The 24,262-nt window shown below is 58.7% G+C and overlaps 2 protein-coding genes across 4 annotated transcripts; both read left to right on the top strand.

Annotated features, from left to right (window-relative positions):
* The first annotated feature begins 1,089 nt into the window (after positions 1-1,089).
* Positions 1,090-4,853, top strand: VAMP2 (vesicle associated membrane protein 2). Its single transcript, XM_082678967.1, has 5 exons — positions 1,090-1,193; positions 1,701-1,821; positions 2,284-2,442; positions 2,539-2,590; positions 3,201-4,853. Coding segments are annotated over exons 1-5 (351 nt in total). The 5' UTR covers positions 1,090-1,191; the 3' UTR covers positions 3,218-4,853.
* Positions 4,854-6,630: 1,777 nt separating this feature from the next.
* On the top strand, positions 6,631-21,657 carry PER1 (period circadian regulator 1). 3 transcript variants are annotated; one of them, XM_082680151.1, is made up of 24 exons: positions 6,674-6,708; positions 6,930-7,070; positions 12,057-12,473; positions 12,588-12,686; positions 12,775-12,929; positions 13,026-13,147; positions 13,239-13,440; positions 13,594-13,645; positions 13,784-13,926; positions 14,309-14,387; positions 14,465-14,571; positions 14,758-14,911; positions 14,986-15,094; positions 15,183-15,314; positions 15,731-15,836; positions 15,936-16,107; positions 16,195-16,325; positions 16,523-16,702; positions 17,335-17,568; positions 18,401-18,966; positions 19,392-19,578; positions 19,766-19,955; positions 20,294-20,444; positions 20,839-21,657. In XM_082680151.1, exons 3-24 carry the CDS (start codon positions 12,199-12,201, stop codon positions 21,106-21,108), a joined length of 3,816 nt encoding a protein of 1,271 aa, XP_082536277.1. In that variant the 5' UTR covers positions 6,674-6,708; positions 6,930-7,070; positions 12,057-12,198; the 3' UTR covers positions 21,109-21,657. The 3 variants fall into 3 exon arrangements, with proteins under 3 accessions (XP_082536278.1, XP_082536277.1, XP_082536279.1); XM_082680152.1 differs by lacking the exon at positions 6,930-7,070 and having other exon boundaries at positions 6,631-6,708; XM_082680153.1 differs by lacking the exons at positions 6,674-6,708; positions 6,930-7,070 and adding an exon at positions 7,103-7,441.
* The last annotated feature ends 2,605 nt before the right edge of the window (positions 21,658-24,262 follow it).

Raw genomic sequence — 24,262 nt, forward strand, 5'->3', positions numbered from 1 at the left:
AGTACCGCAGGTGCCGTCCCTGCCTACTGACTGTCCTTCCGCCTAAAGGAAAACCAAAACAACAAAACAACAAAAAAGCAAAAGTCCTGGGCTTCCCTGGTGGCGCAGTGGTTGAGAGTCCGCCTGCCGATGCAGGGGACGCGGGTTCGTGCCCCAGTCCGGGAAGATCCCACATGCCACGGAGCGGCTGGGCCCGTGAGCCATGGCCGCTGGGCCTGCGCGTCCGGAGCCTGTGCTCCGCAACGGGAGAGGCCACACACACACACACACCGCAAAAGTCCTGTCCTTTCGCCCAGGCCCTGTGCCTGGGATCAGAGGTTGAGCCCTCCTGCTGCTGCCAGGGTAGCTGCCGCCACTCTGGGACAGAGCTAGGTTTAGGCCAGTCTGCAGCCACCACCTGAAGCAGCCCCACGGGGCAGCCCCGTGCCCTCCTCCCGGCGCCCTAAGCTTGCCCCACCTCAGCCAGGCCTCTCCTGCCACGGACCCCTGGTCTGAACCTCAGCTGTGAGGATCGTGTTGCTATCCCCCCTACTCAGCTGTCAGGGGCCCCAGACCTCCCTTGAGATATCCATCTGCAGGGCAAGGGGTTGGGGACCAACTGCCACCACTTCACCTCACCAGCGGGGTCCCAGCTATCCGCATGGCCCGGGAACCTGCACTTGCCCCTTCTGATTTCCCTCCGCCCGCCCATTGCACATGCTGAAGGCGGGTCCGCAGGCGTTGGGACCTGGGGGCAGGCCGAGACCTGGGGCTGGGTGGGGTGCGGACCGGTTGATGGGTTTCACGGAGGAGGAGGACGACGTGTTTGGGGCTGAAGGGTGCCGTAAGGGCCAGGAGGCAGGGGCACGGGGACGACGGGGAGAGCTGTGGTCAGACCGGGTGGGCCAGCTGTTGGTGTGGGGAAGCCGCGGCCGCCAGGCTCCGGGCTCCCAGGCGATGAAGGAGTGGCTGGGGCTCCGCGGCGCCAGACCAGCTGCCCAGCCAGCCGCGATCTCCGCCCTCCGCGCCCCGCCCCCGCGGCCCGGCTGCCGACTAGAGGCCCGCCGCGCCCCGCCCCCGCCTGCAGTGCCCGGATGTGAGTGACGTGCGGCCGCCATCTTCCTGTCCCGGGCAGCCAGCGCCAGTCGGAGCCAGCGCTAGCCGCCGCCGCCATCACTGCTGCTGCCAAGTTCTCCGCCCGCTGCCCCCGCCATGTGAGTTGGCGCCCGCGCCCGCGCCCGCACCGGGTGGCCTGCGCCGGCCGCCGGCCGCCGCCCTTAGGCCCAGGCCCAGGGAGGGCCCGGGGTTCGACTTGCGCCCCCCGGCGCGCCCCGCATCCCGAGACCAGGCCGGCGCCAGTGACTGCGCGCAGGCAGCCGGAGGGCCCCGCGTCCCCGGCTGGCCGCGCGGGCCCTGGCCGCGGGAGGGAGCGGACCCGGCGTGCGCCCGCCCCGCCCCTGTCATCGCTGCCGCCTGTCGTTTCGGGTCCACCCTCATTTGACAGGCGGGGAAACTGAGGCCCGGGGGGGGAGGGGGCCTCACTCAAGGTCACGCAACAACTCGCTCGCGGGGCCGGACGGAGTCCAGGGTTCCCATCGGGTGGCTTTCTTCCCGGGAAGCAGGAAGGGAGGGACGGATGGATGGACAGGCGGATGGGCGGGGCCCTGGCTGCGGAGCCAAGGGCTCCAGGCCTTGGGTCTTGATCCGTCCCTGCCCTTCAGGTCGGCCACGGCTGCCACCGCCCCCCCTGCCGCCCCGGCTGGGGAGGGAGGCCCCCCTGCGCCCCCTCCAAACCTCACCAGTAACAGGAGACTGCAGCAGACCCAGGCCCAGGTGGATGAGGTGAGTTGTGGGGGGCGGGTGTCAGGCCAGTGGGAAGGACCCTGAGGGTTGGGAAACAGGTGTGCGGGCCCATCTGGGGTTGGGGGTGACGGCACTTCATGTCAGTGAGTTTGGGGACAAAAATATGTCATGCCCGGTCCTTGTCAGCATGCAGTTGGGAGGGCCGTGAGGTGTCAGTCAGCCTTGCTAGCCTGGGGTGTTTCACCCTGGGCGGGTGTGCTCTGGTGATCGGCAGGCTGCTTGAGGCTCGGTAAATAGAGGGTGCTGCTGTGATATCTGAGATGTCTGCCTACCAGCATGCCTTGGCGCATCTGCGGCTATGCTAGGCATGTTCTGTGTATGTTCTTGTCATGTTAGCCAGGCAGCATCAGGGTGCGTGTTCTATATGTGGGCTCATGGTGGAGGAGTGCCCTTTGCGATGGGCCTTGGCACACTCCCCCTGCTTTGCGGGCCTTCCCCCAGGTGGTGGACATCATGAGGGTGAACGTGGACAAGGTCCTGGAGCGGGACCAGAAGCTGTCGGAGCTGGACGACCGTGCAGATGCACTCCAAGCAGGGGCCTCCCAGTTTGAAACAAGTGCAGCCAAGCTCAAGCGCAAATACTGGTGGAAAAACCTCAAGGTAAGGGTGGAGGCAGGCGGGAGGGCAGGTAGGAGGAGTGGGGGGTGGATGGGAGTATCATGGTCTGTCTCACTGACCCTCCCCTCTCGCCCCCAGATGATGATTATCTTGGGAGTGATTTGCGCCATCATCCTCATCATCATCATCGGTGAGTAGGTGGGAGTGGCTAGGGCCCCTTCCTGAAGAGGTTTCCCCTGTCATTTCTGGGTTTTGAAGGTCATTAACCTAGTTTTTACTATTCAGCAGAAAGCACATATAGCTGCCAATAGAAGTTCTGATTTATACACAGCCCCAAACCTTGAAGCTGTTTAGCTTGCTCTTTGCGTGAATCTAGGCAATTTCTCTTAAGATTTTTGGAAACAGGAAAGCTGGTGGATCCCCACTGCTCCCTTGAGGACCCTTTGGGCCTAGGAGCCCAGTCTGGGAACCCTGGAATTGGGGAGTGGGAGAGCAGCAGAGACCCAGGGGCTTGAGAAACAGCTAGGAAGCCAACCACCCCACTGTCTGAGAGCTGTGGTCTCAGAGGCCCAGAGAATTAGGGGTCTGTGGCCCCAAGGCCATACCGTGGAGTTGAAGAGACCTTGGAACCGACCTGTCCAGCCTCTTTGTGTTACAGATGGAGAACCTGAGGCCAAGAGGGGAAGGGATGTCAACCGGCTGGGAGGTGGGGATGATGGGAGCAGGGCCGGGCTGACACACTGCTTTCTCTCTCTCTTTCTCCCTTCTCCCTCTTCTTCCTTCTCTTTCCCTCTCCACAGTTTACTTCAGCTCTTAAACCCCTGAGGAGCCTGCCCTGCCCAGAGAAGGGCCTCTCCCCCCCACCCCCAGCTGCTCCTCCACCTCTCAGCCATATCTTCCAGCCCACCTCCCTGGATCCGTGTGTGTGTGTCGTGTGTGTGCCCCCTTGTAAATAGCCAGCTGTTATTTATACATATATAATATTATATATATTTGGTCTGTTTGTAGTTTTATTACTAGAAGATTTTTTCCGGTTGTCCTTAACACCCCTTCCTGAGGTTCTCATCACCTCCTTTTTCTCTTTCCCTCCTTCCCTTTCTTCCTGACCAGCCCCAAGTCCCCTTCATTTGCATCTGTTATGCAGTCCCCTCTTCCTCCTTCCCTTGGATTTAGCTGATCCTTCCTCCCGCCCTGGACTTCCCCATACCTCCACCCCCTGCAAAAATTATAAAAAGCAACTGTCCAGGCCTCCCTAGGTGCATCTTCTTTGCATCTTTGGGAGGCTCCGAGACTGGTCCCTTATGGTCCTGAGAATCCCAAGGTCTTTTGGGAGCTTCCAGCATGTTAATTAGCATCCATTTGCCTACTGACATCGCTTTTGGTTTCCTTCTCCCCCCCATTTTCTCTTCTGTTCAGTCTTTCAACCTGTGTTTCTTTTTTACTGAGGAGTTAGTCCCTGTTGGTCCTTGTATCACACTTTCATTTGCATGACGTTACTTGCAGGTGGTGGGGAGCCTGGGCTTTTGGGGAGCCAGGCTCTTCTGGCCCCCAGGATTGCCTCCTCCTAGCCCCCCTAGTCCAGTTTGCCTCCCCTACCCCGATTTTCCAAACCTCTTGTCCCTCCTTTCCCTCCCCCCAGCTGGTGTGTAAGTGTCTTGGAGTTCAGTGTGTTATGATGGACCAATAATTCTGCCACTTGGAGTCTCTCCCCACATTCCTGCTCCCCAGTTTCCGTGTGGGGTGCTCAGTTGACATTCCCATGGGGTCTCCCTCCCTCCCATCTGCCTGATCTGCCTCCTCCTCCTCCCACCAGGAGAGTTGGGGGTTGGCCACAATCTGATCTCTCTTGGGAGAGGTGGCTGCCAGTGTGTCGGGGGGGTCATCACTGCCTTGGGGAGGATGGGGCAGGGCAAAGAATCCCTCCAGTTCCTTCCTGAAATCTCTGGCCCCACCCCTGCTGGGGGCTGAACTGAAATCCCTCCTCCCTCATTGGGGGGTGTTGCCCTGTCACTGCCCAGCTCCTCTGACTGCCCCCTTGAACTCAGGCTGGGAGTACTGGTCACTGCCAATGTGTGCATGGGACGCGCTGCAAGACGGGGATTCTTGCCCCTCTCCGGGTCTCCTCCTTAGGTGAAATGATGAAGGAAGGGTCTAATGTCTTTTTAAATGGCACAATTTTAGGGGTCTGAGGGTGCAGTCCCTTAACCTGCCACTGGAGGGCACCCCCTAAACTCTTTCTTCCCCCCACAGTCGAGGTTCCTGTGTGGAGGGGGAGCAGGGAGATCGAAGCTGTGGTGTGAAAGGGTAGGGAGAGATGCTGGCTGGGGGTGAGGGTGCTGTGTTCTAGACCCCCCATATTATCCCAGTATCCCCTGCCCCCCTTCCCTCACCCCATGCCCCCAATTCTGTGGCGCATCCAGATTGTGAAAATGTACAATAAATGTGTAATGAGTAACCAGGTGGTGTTTTAAGATCTTTTCTTAACCAGTGGGAAGCGTATTGGATCTGCAGGTGTAACAGGAAGGTTGAGAAGATACATCTGGAAGGGACAGCTTTGCCAGGGGGCCTGACCTTGGGCAGGGCAAAGGCAAAGTGTGATTCACCAAGTGGCCACGAGGGGGCACCAGGAGTTGATAATGGGAAATGTTCATGATCCCACTGTCTCTCGGTCCCGTGAACCCTGAGGTCTGGGCTTCCCAGCTCCCCCCCCCCACTTCCCTGCGGGCATGCTTCTGCTGTTTATTGGATCCCTTTCTACTCCTTGATTTAAGTCCAAATGCTCTGCAGTCTCTCCCGTGGTCATGTACTCCTAGGCGTGAAGTAGATGGACAACAGTGAAACGTCTCTCCCTCATTGTGCCTAGCACAGTGCTACATCCAGAAGGCGTTAGTAAATACTTATTGAACAAAACAGCTCAGGGAGATCCAGCTGAGTGCGGTGTGGAGCTGGCTGTAGATGGCCTGCTGCCCCTGCACTCTGTTGCCCGACTGGTGGCTCTAGACCCCATACTGAACTCCTTTAACCTCCAGCTCCATAACGCCCTTGACGTGGCACCCTAGCATCCCTGCCCACAGGCACTTCTAACAGTGGGTGGTGAGTGCTAGGTGAGTTCTGGAGGGCCCACTTTTCTGTGCTGCAGCATGAGGATTCAGCAGCCTAGGAAACCTAATAGTGTTTCCCAAACTTCTAGGCTCCTAAGAACTACCGGGAATGCTTTTCAAAATAGATTTTCAGGCCCCTTCCCCGGAGATTGATTCCGCAGTTGTAAGGGACCCCGGTGATTCTTATCACTATGTATACAGTCATTATAATGTTCATCACTTGTTGAGGGCTTACTATTTTCAAGACAGTGCTCAGGGCCTTTTTGTGCTTCATCTACTGAGTCCTTCACATATTTAGGGTTCCCGCAGGCCTTAGGGCCCACCTTTATCGTATCAGGGACCTGAGTTCAAATCTTGACCCCACCAGAGACTAGCGTGTTAATCCGGGTACATTATGTAACCTCTCTGGATCTCAGTCTCATTTGAGACAGTGGGAAGTAGATCAGCCGCCTCCTCCGGGTTTGTAAGCGCATGGCCTGGCCCACAGAAAATATAATCTGGGAGGTGGCTATCATCTTCATCGTTACCACGCGGCACTGAGACCTGAAGATCGCTTCACCGTAATGCCAGCAGCTTCCAGCTTCAGGGAGCTTCAGGAACCCAGGTCCACAGTCCCAGCGCGGGGGCGCTCTTGTCACGCGCCTAACGGCTCACAAAGCGCCCCCACCAAAGCCACCACTGCTCACATCTGCGCCTGCGCAGACTCGGCCGTCCTGGGTTAGCGTGTCGTCAAGGAAAATCCCCAGCTTCTAGGTAAACAAGTTGCCGCGTGAGATCGGCCGCACGTGTCCTCTACAGCTCCGGGACTTCTCAGCCTATGAGAAAATTTGGAGGACTGGACTGGCGGCCGCGTCACCGATCTAGGCGGGTCGGGGGACGCTGCCACAGCCAGTAAGAACTTCGGAGGTGGATGTGGGCGTGGCTTTCGGTCAGCTTCCAATCAACGTGCTAGGGTGGCCCCTCCCGGACGTGGATCTGTCACTGCTGGTTGGCAAACTGACCAATGAGAAGATGAGGGAGGCGGGTGGCGCCAATGGTGGCAGTGCGGGGGCTGCGCGGCCGCACGCGGCGCGGGGCATGGGTCGGCGCCCTTCGGCCAATAAGCTTGAGGGGCGTGGCATCCTGGTCGGCGGGCGGGCCTGGAGAAGCGAATCCAAGTCTCCTTGATCCTAGTTAGGAAGAAATTGGACGGCGTGCGCGCTGAGCGGTAAGTGCTCAGGCGTGGAGGGTGAGGAGCGGCGGTCGGTATGGGTTTTTCCACGGTGGTTCTGTAAGGAGGGGTGTTAATGCATTGCCGTGAGGGGGATCTTGCAAATGCGTGATCACCGCGGTGGGAGCTCTGATGGTTACGGGGGAATAGGGGCTGCGAACTCAGCTCTAGAGAGAGGGGAGCGGGAATCCTTGACATCAAATCCCTCAACGCCCTAGGGTCCCTGTACCCCTGACTGCCGCGGGGAGGGGCTCAGAAGCCAGCGAACTGAGGGAGCTGAGAACCCTACTCCCAGGGAGGTACGGGACAGGACCCCTGAGAGCCGGTGGGAGACGTTCCAGTGCGTGACTGCTGTTTTGGTAGGTGCCTTAAGCACTTGAAATAGGCAGGGGTTCTGAGGCTGGAGAGAGGTCCTGCTAGGGCAGTTGAGAGGGTACCAAAGGGGGTACGGTGATTTGAAAAAGGGTGGGGTGATGATTTGTGTGACCCTGAGCTAGTCACATCAGGGCTCTTGATGTCTTTCTCATGCGTAAAGGGGAGGGGTTGGGACTCGGAGCCATCTTTGGGAGTAAACGTGGGGTAGCAACTGTCGGATCCTGAGAGGGAGGATGGGCTTGTGCAGATTGGTTGTATACTTGTCTTCCTGAGCCCCTGGCAGTGAGGAGGCACCAACAGAGTGCTCTGGTGTCTGTCTGTACAAGCAACGAGGCCTGTGGTAAAGTGACCTGCGGTAAGGTGGAAGAGTGAGGAAGTGGGGTTCCTAGGAAGTCACTGGAGCTGGTGGCTGCTAGGGTGATCTCAAGGACTTTGTGAGCATGTGAAAACTGGGACTGTGATGATTTGAAGTGTGTGGAGAGTGCAAACTGAATGTCCCAGGGTAGAGGAGAGGTTGGATGGAGTCTGTGTTTTAGGCACCAAACTTAGAATTGGCTGAGTGTTTGAGAGGCCCAGGTTCCCAGAGCTGGTAACACCTCAAAGGTTCCTGAAGGGTAAGAAATCAGAATGACAAGCCATTATCAGAGCTCAGATTTGAATCCTGGGTCCCATTTGTTAAGAGCCTGAGAACTGATTATGAGACATTTTAGGCAAGTTTGGTAACTTCTGAGCCTTAGTTGGTCCTTGTGGAATGGGGATAATTATACCCATCTCACAGGATTGTTCTGAAGATTAAATAAGATAATGTATGTAAAGTGCTCAGCGCAATGCCTGGGTCATGTTTTTAATTTTTTTTTTTTTTTTAGGTAAAAGAAAATTGCTATAGGGTGACAAAAGAACAGTGACAGGGTGTAAGATTTATGTGAATGCTGTGGTTGGGAACTATTCTCATACTTTTTTTTTTTGCAAATTTTGGTGACCCCCGCCCCATTTCCCTCTTCCTGGTTCTTGTCTTGAGGCACCAGCCCCAAACCTTCATTCCTCCCTTTTATCCCTCTCCCAAGATCCAAGGCCCCAGGCTGGGCCACTTGCTCTTTCCCAGTTCGAGTTCCTCATCCTAGACCCATTCTCCTCCCTATCCCTCCTCCCTGTCTCTGCTACCATAGTAACAAGAGATTCAGGCTCTGAAGGGGGCCTCAGGGAAGGAGCAAAGGTCTCTTGCAGAACCTGGCCTCCAACTTACCCGCCCTGGCTTTGGGATCGGGCCAGCAGATGTGTACAGTCTGGAAGAGGGGGAAAGCCAATGCCAGGAGCTGTAGGAGCAAGCCAAGGGGAGGGCGGATGCGAGTCTGGAGAAGAGAGCCAGGCGTGGGGGCGGGGGAGGGGGGGACCCCTTCCTCCTAATCCTCTCTCCAGGAATCCCTGGCGTTGGGACAGGATGGCTATCGTTGGGTTGGGGGGAGGCGTCCAGGCTCGGTGCATGTCCTGGGCTACCAGCCAAAAGAACATGATGTTCCCAAGTTCTCTGGCCGCCGCCCTCTCGGGCTGGCCGCCTCCCAAACCGCTGCCTCTCCAGCCTCCCTGCCCCACATTCCCCGGCTGCCTTGCCCCGCCCCCTTCCTCCGCTTGACGTCACCGCCGCCTCCCGCCCCCTCTCCTCCATTGACGGCAGCAGGGTCTGGTTACTGTGGGGGCCGTGAGGCAGGATCCTGATTAGGGCCTTGAGAGCTGCTGGAGCGCTGGACCCTTTTGTCTACGCAAAAGGAAAATATGGAGGTGGAGGTGGAGAGCAAGGATCGCCTGTGCCGGGGGAGATCACATCTAGAGCCCTAAGGAGTGCTGAGGAAGAAGAAAAAGGATGTTTCCAGAGAAGAGGTGTCTGAAAAGGAGACGAGGGACTGGGCCACAATATATGAGTTGGGGGGGCATTTTCAAGGAGAGAAGACTGAGAATCCAGGCTCCTCAATCCTTTATTTCCTGTGTTTTCTTGCTTTGGTTTTTCTGGGTTATTCTGTAAGCTTTTCTACAGAGCCCTGACCCTGCCCACCCCCTCACCCCACCATGGGGAACACAATTGTTAAGGAAAGCTTAGGCCACGTAACAGGCGTGTGCACCCACGCTGATTACGTCAGCATCAGCCTCTTCACTTGCCACCCACGTTTCCAGGGAGCCCTGAGAGGAACTACACATCAGTCTTGGATGGAGGGGGTCTGTGTAACTGAAGCTCTTCGCGGCCCAAGCTGGCACTTTATTCCCCCAAATTTAGGACTCAGTGTTCTGCTTCTTGCCTCTTAAAAAAAAAAAATTATAATTTCCAGCTCCTTCTCTATTACTGAGGCCCCTCCCCCTCCCCAGCTCTAGTTACAAAGTCACCATGTTTATGATCACCTACTGCGTGTCAGGTTCTCTCCTGGGGGCTGCGGAATACAGTTCAGGAGACAGGTGATGAGGTCCTTGGCTTTCTCTTCTCCTTGCGGTGGGGACCTGAAGCCCTTGCCACCCCACCTTTGTCTAAGGTCTCTTCTCTCAGCCACCGCTTTGTTCCCCTGCAGCCCTGGCTGCCTGGCCCCTACTTTTGGTGCAGCCGTAACTGTGGGTGGCTGCATCCTCAGGAGAGAAGCACTAGTCACCACGTAGGTTGCCCGGTGACCTTTTCTCTGATTGGCCATGGAAACACCTGCCATTGTTTCCCTTCACAGCTCCTGTTGGCTCTGGCTGCCCCTTCTATTGTTTGCATCCTTCCCCCCACTCCACCCCCTCCTCAGATGTGGACCCTCGATTACCCTCCTCCTAGCTGTCCACAGGATTTGAAGTGTCAGAGGAAGGGATTGGGTAAAAGGGCTCTATTGTGATGACAAGGCTGGGGAGGGGAACCTAGGAAAGGCCAAGCTGGGTTTTCTGTCCATCTCCTCCCAGGGACCAGCTGTCTCATCCAGCTTGGCCCACCTCCTAAGGTCTGCATTCTTTCTGCCCACCCCTGGCAAGGCCAGGGTGTCCTGTTGTGCAAGGCTGGTCGGTTCAGGAAGTAGAGTTATCTTAAATACCTACTGTGGCCCTGGTATGTTCTCTGAAGAGGGACAGCTTACCTCCCCTCCCTTCCCCTCCCCTCCCTTCCATTATTTACTGTACAAGGCGTCCCGCGCCCATTGGCTGGGCTGTGGTGTCTGGGGCCCTTCAGCCCAGCGCCAGCACCCAGATCCACGTGCGCCCGTGTGTGTGACACAGCCCTGACCTCAGTGGGGGCCAGTAGCCAATCAGGCGCCGGGACGAGATCCCCAGCCAATTGGGGGCGGGGCCTGTGGCTCCGCCGGCAGGAGGCCAATGAGGGGCAGCGCCTGGCGTTATGCAACCCGCCTCCTGGCCCCGCGGAGCTTGCACTCAGCTGCGGGCTGCAACGGCGGCGGGCAGGCGACCGGAGGGCGCTCGCGCGGCCAGGTAAGCATCTCCGCGGCCACCCCAGGGGCCGGTCTTCGGCCCGGAGGCTGACTGCCGCCACTTCCAGCCTGATGGGCCGCTTTCGGCCTGGGCACTCAGACGGCACACCAATAATCCGCCTTCCTTGCCGTTGTCCACCCGCTCCCTGTCCCCGGGGACCTAGGTATTCCTCACAATCCTGCACTGGGCGTCCGCACTCCTGACCTGCCTACCTTACCTCCAGCTTTGCCCCCAACTCCCAGCTGCCCCGGCCCCACACCTGACCCTCATCAGGCATGCCCCCTGCTGCCTTTGTCACTCGGGGGTCTCCGGTTTTGCCCCAGCACCAGGACCCCTTCGGGCTTTCCACGCTTCCCGCGCTCCCTCCTCCAGTCCCTGGCCTCGCGCCGGCTGTGATGTCAGCCCGGTTCAAACTGGAACATCTCGTTCCCGGTGCTAGTTCCTGCTGTTGGCCACAGCCTTCCCTTTTCTCCTGAAGCTCAGAAAATGCTCTGAGGTTGGGGGTGTGGTTGGAGGGAGAGAGTAAGGGAACAGCCGTCTCTGGCCTTTGTCCGTCCCTTGGTCAGAGCAGAGTGTGTCTGCTTCGGATGGCTGTGGGGGGTGGTGGTGGCGGTGGCGGCGAGTGTATAGAAAAGTAGGGGACCGAAGAGAGGATTCCTGGGTTCCTGACAGGCCTCGGTCCTGGGGGTCGGGAGAAGGTGCAGGGGCAAGAGGAGGAAAGGCTGTGTTGTCTTAACCAGAATGATTGGGATCCTGGAGAGCGCCAGTCTAGGGGCTTTTGCGCGGAGGGCGGTGGTGGTTGTGTTTTGCCCTGGGGAGCAAGGCCAGCCTCTGAAACCCCGATGGCTGCCCCTCTTCCTACGGCCACTCGGCCCTCCGGGGACTGGGGATCTATTAGAGGTGGGCGACCCCTGGTCGCGCTTGCGAGTGCGGGAGTGTGTCGTTGCCCCGTTTCCGCCGAGAAATGGGGGAGGGGTCGCCCCCTCCCCCGCCCTCTTGCGGGCCCTCCAGCAACCGCTGAGCTCAGCCGCTGACGTCGGTTTCCCTGGCGACCGCAGTGGCGGCGGAAGCGCGTGGCGGGGCCGCGCAAGTCCGCGCGCATGTGCGGCGGAGGTGGCACCGCCCCCGGATAAAATTAGCCCGGAGGCCTAAATATAGAAGGCGGCAGGCTCGCACCCTGCTCCGAGGCCTTGGAGTTCCAGGCGGAGTGGGGGCCTGCTGGGAATTTGGGAATGGGAAGTATCCAGGCTGTGGCTCACAGCTGAAGTTCTTTCTAGTCGACCGCTTAGGTATTACCTCCTCAGGCCACGCTGGCAGGGGATGTGGGGGAAGGACCAAGAGAGGCCCCTTTCCACCTGCAGCCCCCCGACGCTCCCCCGCCCCGTACGCGGACAGGAAACAGAAATTGCTTAGGCTCCATATTGGAAGCCTGGGTCTCAGGAGCGTGGGGACCTGAAAGGGAGGAGGCTGAATGAAATTGGCAGGTGTTGTGAATTTACAGCCCAGGTTTTTCTCCTTCTTGTCTCTCTTTTCAGGCGCTGGCTGTGATCAAACTTCTCAGCTCTCTGAGGCTTGAGTCTCCCACCTCGCTCCCCTGGCCAGGCCTCCCGGCCCCCTCGTGCCTCTCTGGTGGCCTCTCCGCCTTCCCTGTTCTCCTGCGCTCCCCATGGCCCAGACATGAGCGGCCCCCTCGAAGGGGCTGATGGGGGAGGGGACCCCAGGCCGGGGGAATCCTTTTGTCCTGGAGGGGCTCCATCCCCTGGGCCTCCACAGCATCGACCTTGTCCTGGCGCCAGCCTGGCTGACGACACGGATGCCAACAGCAATGGCTCCAGCGGCAATGAGTCCAATGGACCGGAGTCCAGGGGTGCATCTCAGCGGAGCTCACATAGCTCCTCCTCCGGCAATGGCAAGGACTCGGCCCTGCTGGACACCACTGAAAGCAGCAAGAGGTGTGTTTGGATGGGTTGCAGGTGCTAGGAGTGGTCTTTTGAGCAGACTGAGCTGGGAGACAGGCCCGTGCTGCTGCCCACTTTCTCATCTTGGGTCTGTTGCTTCTCCCCTAGCACAAACTCTCAGAGCCCATCCCCACCCAGCAGTTCCATTGCCTACAGCCTCCTGAGTGCCAGCTCAGAGCAGGACAACCCGTCTACCAGTGGCTGCAGGTTCGTGGGGTGAGGGCTGGGGGAGAGGGCTGGGGGCCACGCTCTGGGGCTAATGTCTATACCCGCTCCCTCCCTGTGGGCCCTGCAGCAGTGAACAGTCAGCTCGGGCAAGGACCCAGAAAGAACTCATGACGGCGCTGCGGGAGCTCAAGCTTCGGCTGCCACCAGAGCGCAGGGGCAAGGGCCGCTCTGGGACCCTGGCCACGCTGCAGTACGCACTGGCCTGTGTCAAGCAGGTGCAAGGTGAGTGGTGCTTCCTGGGAGGGCAATGTTCAGGTCCTGGGCTAGTACCATGGGGGCAGTCTCCTCACTAAGTGTGCTGCTGCCCGCACCCTGCAGCCAACCAGGAATACTACCAGCAGTGGAGCCTGGAGGAGGGCGAGCCTTGTGCCATGGACATGTCCACCTACACTCTGGAGGAACTGGAGCACATCACATCTGAGTACACGCTTCGCAACCAGGTCAGCGCAGCCCAGCCTCTGTATCCCGACGCACCCCCAGCCCCACTCCCACAGCTCCTGAACCTGCTCTTGTCTTTGCTTTCTCGCCTAGGATACTTTCTCCGTGGCTGTCTCCTTCCTGACAGGCCGCATCGTCTACATTTCTGAGCAGGCAGGTATCCTGCTGCGCTGCAAGCAGGATGTGTTCCGCGGTGCCCGCTTCTCAGAGCTCCTGGCTCCCCAGGATGTGGGCGTCTTCTATGGTTCCACTGCCCCATCTCGCCTGCCCACCTGGGGCACGGGGGCCTCGGCAGGTGAGGTCCCGAAGTGCTTGGGGGGAGGGATGAGCAGTTCCAGGAAGCACCTGCCATGAGGGGCCAGGGGCCCCAGGCTTTTCCTTGCTGGGTTCTTCTCAGCCCAGGAAGGGGATGGGGAGCTGTGCTTACTGTCCTCCTGGTCTGTCTCAGGTTCAGGCCTCAAGGACTTCACCCAGGAGAAGTCTGTCTTCTGCCGTATCAGGTAGGCAGGGGACGTGGGAGCAGACCCCTTGCACCTCCCACACCCCGTTTTTCTTTGCTGTGTGGCCCATGACCTTGAGGTGGGTGGTGGGTGGCTCTTCACTGACAGTCCCTAATGCCTCTTTCTCTTCCTTGCTAGAGGGGGTCCTGACCGAGATCCCGGGCCTCGGTACCAGCCATTCCGCCTAACCCCATATGTGACCAAGATCCGGGTCTCTGATGGGGCCCCTGCACAGCCGTGCTGCCTGCTGATCGCAGAGCGCATTCACTCTGGTTATGAAGGTGGGCGGGCCAGGCGCCTGGCCTGGTTGGGGTAGGAGGAAGGGGGCCTTCTCTAGGCTGGGGGTGAGGCAGGACGGGAGTGTGGGAGACAGCTTTGGAACACAGAAGGTATTGTTAAAATGAGGGTTTGAACGCCTCTTTAGAGGTAGAGTTGGATGAGAGCCCTAAGCTAGGAGAAGGCAAAGGAGAGTACCTTGGTTTTCAGTTTCATTATCGGCATGGGGCACAAAGATTGTCCAGACCATCTTTGTAGGCTAGAGGGCCCAAGGCAGAGCTGTGGAGAGAACTGTCTGCCAGCCAGCCTGGGCCTGAGGCAGCATGGAGGGCTGAGGAGCTGGACCGTTCTGGAGGAAATCCAATGGCCACACTTTCTGTGCCTCAGCTCCCCGGATTCCCCCCGACAAGAGGATCTTCACTACGAGGCACACGCCCAGCTGCCTCTTCCAGGATGTGGATGAAAGGTGAGGTCAGGACCTGGAGAAAAAGGAGGTGTCCAGGGCCGAGGCTTTGGCCATTCTGATGCCTCCTGTCATTTCAGGGCCGCCCCGTTGCTGGGCTACCTCCCCCAGGACCTCCTGGGGGCCCCAGTGCTCCTTTTCCTGCATCCCGAGGACCGACCCCTCATGCTGGCCATCCACAAAAAGAGTGAGTTCCTTTCATCCTGCGCTCCCTTCCGGCTGTCTCCAGGGCTTCCTAACAGCTGTCCTTGTGATTGTGTCTTTCAGCGCCTTGGCCTCTTGGATTTCGGGTGGGGGGAGGCTCCAGGGGGTTCCACAACCTTACTTAGCTCTCCCTCCCACTGACCCGCACCTCATTTCTCACTCCCTTCAGTCCTGCAGCTGGCTGGCCAGCCCTTTGACCACTCCCCTATCCGCTTCTGCGCCCGGAATGGGGAGTACGTCACCATGGACACCAGCTGGGCTGGCTTCGTGCACCCCTGGAGCCGCAAGGTGGCCTTTGTGTTGGGCCGCCACAAAGTACGCACGTAAGTGGGTGGTGCCCTGGAGGGCGGGCCAGTGTGGAGGGGGCAGGGCTCAGCTCATCCTTCCCACCCCGCAGGGCGCCCCTGAATGAAGACGTGTTCACTCCCCCAGTCCCCAGTCCCGCTCTCTCCCTGGACCCTGATATCCAGGAGCTCTCTGAGCAGATCCACCGGCTGCTGTTACAGGTGAGAGTTGAGGGGACGGGGCTTGAGAATGAGGAAGGGGTGCGGAACAAGGCCTTGGACATCTGACCTGTCGCTCTTCCTGCCTCAGCCTGTGCACAGCCCCAGCCCTACCGGGTTCTGTGGAGTCGGCCAGGTGACTTCCCCAGGCCCTCTCCTCAGCCCTGGCTCCTCCAGTGCCAGCAACGGGGGTGACGCCGAGGGACCTGGGCCTCCTGCACCGGTGAGTGCCTCTCTGCCACTTTACCCCTTTAGTCTCCCGTTCCCTTGTTCTCAGAGTCAGCACTGCCAAACCCAGAGGAGCCGCGTCCACCTCCTTTTCTTTCTCGTCCTGCTCTCATAGTGATCTCTGCTCCTCCCCACTGGGGCCTTTTTCTTTTTTTTTTTTTGCGGTACGTGGGTCTCTCACTGTTGTGGCCTCTCCGGACGCAGCGGCCATGGCTCACACACAGGCCCAGCCGCTCCGCAGCATGTGGGATCTTCCCGGACCGGGGCACGAACCCACGTCCCCTGCGTCGGCAGGCGGACTCTCAACCACGGCACCACCAGGGAAGCCCTGGGGCCTTTTTCTTGCGCTACGCTCTGGGCTCCCCAGGCTGGCCACGCCCCCCCAATGCTGCCCACTGCCCTGCCCCACAGGTGACCTTCCAGCAGATCTGTAAGGACGTGCACCTGGTGAAGCATCAGGGGCAGCAGCTTTTTATTGAGTCCCGGGCCCGGCCTCTGCCCCGGCCCCGTGTCCCTGGTGAGTTGGTGAGGGTGTGGGTGAGGAGTGAGGCCTGGGGCGGGGCGGGTCCCATGACCCTCAGCCCAACCCAGAGGAGCTTTTCTCTCCTCGGCCCAGCTGCAGGCACATTCAAGGCCAAGACCCTTCCCTGCCAATCTGCAGACCCAGAGCTGGAGGTGGCACCTGCTCTGACCCAGGCCCCAGTAGCCTCGGCTCCTGAGGAGGCTGAGCGGAAAGAAGCCTCGGGTTGCTCCTACCAGCAGATCAACTGCCTGGACAGCATCCTCAGGTAAGGCCATCCTGGCCCATTCTCCCGCTTGGGCCCCGGCCCTGCCCCACCCAGGCGCTGCTCTCATGTCTTCTGGTGCTTCCTCAGGTACCTGGAGAGCTGCAACCTCCCCAGCACGACCAAGCGCAAGTGCACCTCCTCCTCGTCCTGCACCGCCTCTTCGGCCTCCGACGAGGACAGGCAGCGGGCGGGAGCGGTCTCTGTGGGGGCCGAGAAAGGTGAAGAGCCAGGCCATCCTGCCTCCACAACCCTGTCCTCTGTTCCTGCGTCTGCATTTCTGTCTTTGGGGCCCCACCTCACTCTGTCCCGTCCCCGCCCAGCCTCCAGATCTCCACGCTCCTCTCTCTCCCCACCCCCACTGGGGTTTCCTCTCCCAGCCTCCCAGCGGGGCGATAACCGGCATCTCTCCGTACAGATCCATCGGCAGTGCTGTCTGGGGAGGGGGCCGCCCCTCTGAAGGAGCCGGTGGTGGGAGGAGGCGCCCTGAGCCCGCTCGCCCTGGCCAATAAGGCGGAGAGCGTGGTGTCCGTCACCAGTCAGTGTAGCTTCAGCTCCACCATCGTCCATGTGGGAGACAAGAAGCCCCCGGAATCGGGTACGGGCGTGGCTGAGGGGGGCGGTGCCCGGGCTCCCTCTGCTCCCCCAGCCAGCGTCCCCCCTCCTGCCGGCTGCCTTCTCCCGCCCTCTGGTTCCTGATGGAGAGAAGGAGGCCCCCGTCTTAGCTCAGGGCTGCCGCTTCTTGCTCTCCACCCGCCCGCCAGCCTCTGCCGCCTTGTCTGTCCCTCATCCTGCTTCCTGTGTTCTCACCGTCAGTTCACACACAAAGTCTGGGGTGTAGTTCAGCCTGAGGTGCTGCCCGCAGACGGTCGAGGCAGGGACTGTTGAAAAGCCCTGAAGGGTCTTCGGGCATTGACCTGGAAAACGAGTGAGGGAAGTGCGAGGTGTGGGCTTCCCTTCCAAGGAGTCACGGGGGGGTCATCCTAGGGTAGTGCCACTGACGAGGACTGAGTATCCCTTTCTTACCCTGGGACGGCTTTACACGGGGAAGAAGGCCCAGAGCCAGTTCTCGGTGGGGAGGTGGCCAAGAGATGCAGGGGAGGCCCAGGCTCGGCCGCAGGGCAGAGCCCAGGTCTTTGGCTAAGCTGCTGGACATGGAGGGTGCCGTGTGGTGTGGGTGTGCTAACACTTAAGGTGATTCTGACCTTTCCCCTGTCTCATCTTCCTCAGACATCATCATGATGGAGGACCTGCCTGGCTTGCCTCTTGGCCCAGCTCCCAGCCCAGCCCCCAGCCCCACGGTGGCCCCTGACCCAGCCGCAGGTGCCTACCGGCCAGTGGGCCTGACCAAGGCTGTGCTGTCCCTGCACACCCAGAAGGAGGAGCAGGCCTTCCTCAGCCGTTTCCGCGACCATGGCAGGCTGCGTGGACTTGACGGCTCCTCCACGGCCCCCTCGGGCCCCGGTGAGTTGGGTAGCCACCTGCCTGCACCCGGTCTAGGGCCAGACTGTCGGGGGAGGGGTTCTTGAGGGAGATCCTTGTGCTCCAGGGACCCAGGCTATTGCCACCTCCGCCACCAGGGCCCTGCCTAGGGATGGCCCCTCGCTAGCTCCTCCCCAGCGGGCGGGGGTCCAGGCTGCCGCCAGAGGAGGGCAGCACTGAGACAGGCAGGCAGGGGCGCTCTGCTCCAGGTAAGCCACTCCAGGCCCAGTCTGGGGGCTGGGGCAGGAAGCGAGCCCACTCAGGACTCAGTTGCTGCTGACTGGGAGATCTGTGTAGACCGGCAGGGAGGACTGGGACGACTTCGGGTGGGGGCAGGGCTTCAAGGGCAGGTGGCAGCCCTCCAGGTGCCTGAGGGAGGCCCCCTGCAGGCGGGCATAGGGCTAGGAACTGGGCTTTCCCGCCCACCTTGGCTCCATCATGAGCCATGCGGAGCACGGCCCCACTGGCAGGAGGGTCGCCCAGGCTGGTAGTTGCCTGCTGGACCGGAGCCACCTGCCCATTCGTCCACGACCTCGCCTGCCTGCTGTCCGCCAGCAGGCCTCGGTCTTCTGCACACCTGCAGCACCCCGCCTCGTGTAACCTCTCCTCCCCCGGCCGCTTTGTCAGTGATTCCCGCGTCTTCCCTGAAGGTCCCCCCACCTCTCCAGAGTCCCCTCTGTTACGTGTGGGCCAGGGAGGCAGACTCTCTGGGGCCTATCCTCTCCCTGGTCCGAGTGGCAGGGCAGCCGGCCGGGGTGGCAGGGCTGCTAACCCCCAGGTCGAGGGCCTTGCTTACCCTAGTCTCTCCCCTCAGGCTGCCGCCACGGCCCCGCAGCCCCCGGCCGCCGCCACCACTGCCGATCCAAAGCCAAGCGCTCCCGCCAGCACCCAACCCCTCAGGCCGAAGCCCCCTGCCCCATCTCCCACCCGTCACCTGTGCCATCCTCTGCCCCCTGGCCCCCACCACCAGCCACGCCGCCCTTCCCGGCTGTGGTCCAGCCCTGCCCCCTCCCCGCGTTCTCCCCCAGAGGAGGCCCCCAGCCTCTCCCTCCTGCACCCACATCTGTGTCTCCTGCAGCTTTCCCTGCCCCACTGGTGACCCCAGTGGTGGCCTTGGTGCTCCCTAACTATATCTTCCCTGCCCCACCCACCTACCCCTGTGGGGCACCCCAGGCCCCCGCTTCCCACTCCCCTTCTCCGTCCCTGCCCCTGCCGCCCCCCAGCCCTCCCCGCCGCCCCGACTCTCTGCTCTTCAACTCGAGATGCAGCTCCCCGCTCCAGCTAAACCTGCTGCAGCTTGAGGAGCCCCCCCGTGTCGAGGGGAGTAGTGCTGGGCACCCCCCTCCCAGCGAGGAGACTGCCGACCCAGCGGCCAGACCGGTGAGCACCGAGGCCCGCCCCCATCCTCTTAGGGCCCCCACGCGGCCCTCTCCCCTGCTCCTCCCGTCGCTCTTCCTCCTGCCCCCCGCCCACCTGGCGTCCCCAGAGGGTGGTGTCGTGGGGTGGGAGGCCCCAGCTGCGTTTCTGAATGAGGCAGAAATCAGCTGCCTCATCTGTGAAGTGGGGACAGGCCCGTCTGTCTGACAGGTGGCGAGGACATCCCAGTAACTTCTGAGCGTGCCTCTGCTGCTTGGAAAGGGCCCAGCGCCACGGCGCTGCTCTGCGCCAGCTCTCATCACTCAGCCTGGGCCCACTGTCATGGAGTGGGAAGAGGCCGCTTGGCTTGGGTGCGCTCCCGGCCAGAGGCAGCAGTTGAAGGGAAGCCTAGGTGCTGATCCCTTAATCCCTCCCCTCCCCTCCCCCAGGTGGAGATAACTGAGTCCTCCAACCAGGACGCGCTCTCGGGCTCCAGCGACCTGCTGGAGTTGCTGCTGCAGGAGGACTCGCGCTCTGGCACGGGCTCTGCTGCCTCGGGCTCCTTGGGCTCTGGCTTGGGCTCTGGGTCTGGCTCAGGCTCCCATGAGGGGAGCAGCACCTCAGCCAGCATCACGCGTGAGTGCCCTGCCTCCCACAACACCTCCCGGGGTAGGACAGTGTCTGGGGGGTTGGGAGGCCAGGCCCCACTTTGGCCAAGCAGCCTGGGCCCCTGCCCTGCTTCCTAAGGCCAGTGGGCTTGAGCGAGGCCTGGTGGAGCGCCGGGCGGCCTGACTCTGTTGGTTGCCCGCCCCTCACTCTACAGGCAGCAGTCAGAGCAGCCACACGAGCAAGTACTTCGGCAGCGTCGATTCTTCCGAGGCTGAGGCTGGGGCTGCCCGTGCCAGGGCTGAGCCCGGGGACCAGGTCATTAAGTACGTGCTCCAGGATCCCATCTGGCTGCTCATGGCCAATGCTGACCAGCATGTCATGATGACCTATCAGGTGCCCTCCAGGTGAGGACTTTCAGGGACCTCCTCTGCCTCTTCTTCAGAGGAGTGGGGAGGCTGGCGGCCCACCCTCACTGCAGCTAACTTGGGGTTTTCTTTCTGGGCCTGGCTCTGCTCTGGGGCTTTCCTGTTCTGCCCTCCGCCCCTTGGAGCCCCACCATTAGTCAGGCTGAGGGCAGCTTTCCTGGTCCTGGAAGGCCTGAATTCCCAGAGCACCGGTTCAGGGGAGGAGCATGAGGCAGTGAGTGGGGGAGCTGGGGAGTTGAGGTAAAGGAAAAATGCCAGCCTCGTGGGCCCTGGCCCCAGCTCCCATTCTCTGCCTCCTGAACCCCTTCCCGGAGCAGGGACATGGCCTCTGTGCTGAAGCAGGACCGGGAGCGGCTCCGGGCTATGCAGAAGCAGCAGCCTCGGTTCTCAGAGGACCAGCGGAGGGAACTGGGTGCTGTGCACTCCTGGGTCCGGAAGGGTCAACTGCCTCGGGCCCTTGATGTGATGGTGAGAAGTCAAGTCTGGGCCAGGAGGGAGAAGAAAGAATTGAGCTCAAGTTGAAAGGGTAGAGGCTAAGGGCTGATCCCCTCATTGTTCCTTGAATCATTAATTCTGAAGGACGTTAATTCCACTAAATTTGCTGCTGGGTTATTTAGTGTTAAACCACGTGTGTTTTGGTAGACCTTTTCTCGGCCAATCTTATGCTAGTGTATAGTGCGGTCTGGGTACAGGGTACAATGCATTTTCCAATCTTGTTGACCCCATGCGCATCTGTATGGATTAATGTTTCTTGGGCATACATTTTGGGAAGTACTCTCGAGTTGGGGAACAAGGGGAACTGGGGTGGCAGGTCAGCAGTGAGAACTCTGCCTGACTCGCTCATATCCTTTCTTTCTCCAAGGCCTGTGTGGATTGCGGTAGCAGCACCCAAGACCCTGGCCACCCTGATGACCCACTCTTCTCGGAAATGGATGGACTGGGGCTGGAGCCCATGGAGGAGGGTGGGGGCGAGGCGGGTGGCGGTGGTGGTGAGGGCGAGGGCGGTGATGAGGCCCAGGCCCAAGCTGGGGCCGCGGTCTCAAGCTCTCAGGACCTGGCCATGGAGGAGGAGGAACAAGGTGGGAGCTCATCCAGTCCAGCCTTACCTGCCGCAGGAAATGGCACCAGCTAGACTACATTTGGGGCCACCTCCGGGAATGCATGAGAAGCTTCCTTCTCCCATGTCCCAACTCGCAGAACTCAGACGTGGCTGGACCAACCAATAGAAAACTGTCCCGGCTTCTCCCGCTGTAGGGGGTGTGGGACCTCCCCCCGTCAGCAGCCCAGGATCCAGGGGCTGCCTCTGGCCTCTTAGAGAACAGAGGGTGGCACTCTTTAGCCCAGCCCGGAGAAGCTGCACCTCCCACCGCTGCTGAGGAGTCGTTCCTTCCCCTGGACAAGGTTGCTGACAAGCTGCTGAAGTGGTTCTCCAAGCCCCAGCTGAGCCGGAGTCCCTGTCCCTGCGGCTTGGGGCTGCGTTTATTTATTTGGAGAGCCAGCCCTCTGAGGCCCAAGCAGGACCCAGTGGTCCAGACCCCTAGCTGCTCCGGGGTGGGGGAGGTTGGTGGACCGTGGAGTCCCTGGTGCTGCCCCTCAGGTGGGACCCAGGTGTTCTCAGCTGTACCCTCTACCGCTGACATTTGTGTTTTTGATATCGTGTCTGTTATTTTTTAATATAAAAAGAAAAAATACCAGGACTTTGTGGAATGAACTTTGGGGGTTGGGTTAGGGGAGCTCTTTGTGGGGAGGTGTGGCGCCCCCGTTTCCGGAAGGTTGTAGTGAGAGTGAGCCATTCCCTCCTCTGAGGACCCGCATCCCTCTTCTCCACAAACCCTTTCTCACTGAGAAAGCAGGTCAGTCTAGGTGGCTAAGGGACGGGGGGCCACGCAGCCATTCATAGTCGAGTTGGTCCCCAACGGTGTGGGAGAGAGGCGGGTGGTGCAGAGTATTAACCCTCAGGCTCAGAGCTTGGGAAGGAAAGGGGGAACCTTGGAAAGGATGAGTCACTGAAGCCCCGTGGCAGCCGTTATTTCGGTCGTCTCGATTAGTGACCCTCAGGCACAGCTGATCTACATCTAGACTCAACACCCCACCCAACGGCGCCGTGGCTTAGCTGGTTAAAGCGCCTGTCTAGTAAACAGGAGATCCTGGGTTCGAATCCCAGCGGTGCCTGGGACGGTTGACTCTAGTATATTATTGCTGCGAAGGGGACACATTTCCAGACTTTGACAGGGCGCCTCTCTGTAGTACATATGGAAGGATTATTCTTCTTACCAGCCATCCCATTGCTACTTGAGTCTCCCTCCCTGTGCACTTTTAGTGCGAATTTGGAGGCTGACCCCAGCTGTCAAGAACCAGGGTGTAGCGGCATCCCTTTGTCTGCCTTCAACGGTGTGGGAACGGTTGGGCCCATTTTGTACTGTGGCTCGGGGCAGGGAGAGAGAACTGGAAAGTCGCCGCTTCTGTAGGGCCGTTGCCTCATAAGCGCACGCGCACTGACATCAAGACAGCGCTCGCAAGAGGCGGGCGTATTGATAGGCAGCTATAGTTCCGCAGGCCGCGGTCCGCAGGCGGCTGTGATGGCCGAGTGGTTAAGGCGTTGGACTCGAAATCCAATGGGGTCTCCCCGCGCAGGTTCGAATCCTGCTCACAGCGTCAGTAGTTTTGGGAATGAATACTACTGCCGCCTCCGGTGAAGAAAGCAACTTGTTTTTCCAGTGCTGTCTTTCCCTGGAGCAGATCCCAATTTTATTCCAAGACTCTCAGGGACTCAGCCACCCAGGACCTGTCCACGAGCGCCCTCTTGCGGGCCTCAGATTCCTGCTTCTACTCCTCCTCCAAAGGTTATATCAAGCAAAAAGCCGTTTTAACTGCCAATTTGAATTCATAACTCCAAACTCAGGTGTTTTCTCAGTGCTATTAGCAATCATATCACATTTCCCCATCCATTTCCCCTCCATCTCTCCTATACGACTCTTTCATTCCTTTTCACACCAAACCACGAATCCCTTCATCCTCCTTCAGCTTTACTTCCTGTTTCACTATGTTTCAGTACCAAAACACTATGGTACTGGCACAAAAACAGACATATAGATCAATGGAACAGGATAAAAGCCCAGAAATAAACCCACTCACCTATGGTCAATTAATCTACAACAAAGGAGGCAAGAATATACAATGGAAAAAAGTCTCTTCAATAAGTGCTGCTGGGAAAACTGAACAGCTACATGTAAAAGAATGAAATTAGAACATTCTCTAACACCATATACAAAAATAAACTCAAAATGGATTAAAGACCTAAATGTAAGGCCGGAGACTATAAGACTCTAGAGGAAAACAGGGAGAACACTCTTGGACATAAATTGCTGCAATATCTTTTTGGATCCGTCCCCTAGAGTAACGGAAATAAAAACAAAAATAAACAAATGGGACCTAATTAAACTTAAAAGCTTTTGCACAACAAAGGAAACCATAAACAGAATAAAAAGAACCTACAGAACGGGAGAAATATCTGCAAATGATGCGACCAACAAGGGATTAATTTCCAAAATATACAAACAGCTCATACAGTTCAGTTCAAACAACCCAAGCAAAAAATGGGCAGAAGATCTAAATGGACATTTCTCCAGAGAAGACATACATGTGCCAACAGGCACATGAAAAAATGCTCCATATCGCTAATTTAGGGAAATGCAAATGAAAACTACAATGAAGTATCACCTCACCCTGGTCAGAATGGCCATCATCAAAAAGTCGACAAATAATAAATGCTGGAGAGGGTGTGAAGAAAAAGGAACCCTCCTGCACTGTTGGTGGGAATGTAAATTGGTGCAGCCACTATGGAGATCAGTATGGAGGTTCCTCAAAATACTATAAGTAGAGCTACCATATGATCCAGCAATCCCACTCCTGGGCATTTATCCGGAGAAAACTTTAATTTGCAAAGATACATGCACCCCTATGTTCACAGCAGCACTATTTACAATAGCCAAGACATGGAAGCAACATAAATGTCCATCGACAGATGAATGGATAAAGAAGATGTGGTATATATATATATATATATATATATATATATACACAGTAGAAATATTAGCCATAAAAAAGAATGAAATCATGCCATTTGCAGCAACATGGATGGACCTAGAGATTACCATATTAAGTGAAGTAAGCCAGACAAAGACAAATATTATACGATATGGCTTATATGTGGAACCTAAAAACAAAACAAAACCAAAACAAAACAAATGAACTTATTTACAAAACAGAAATAGACCCATAGTCAT

The sequence above is a fragment of the Grampus griseus genome, assembly GCF_964374135.1.
Source record: "Grampus griseus genome assembly, chromosome: 20".
Lineage (NCBI taxonomy): Eukaryota > Metazoa > Chordata > Mammalia > Artiodactyla > Delphinidae > Grampus > Grampus griseus.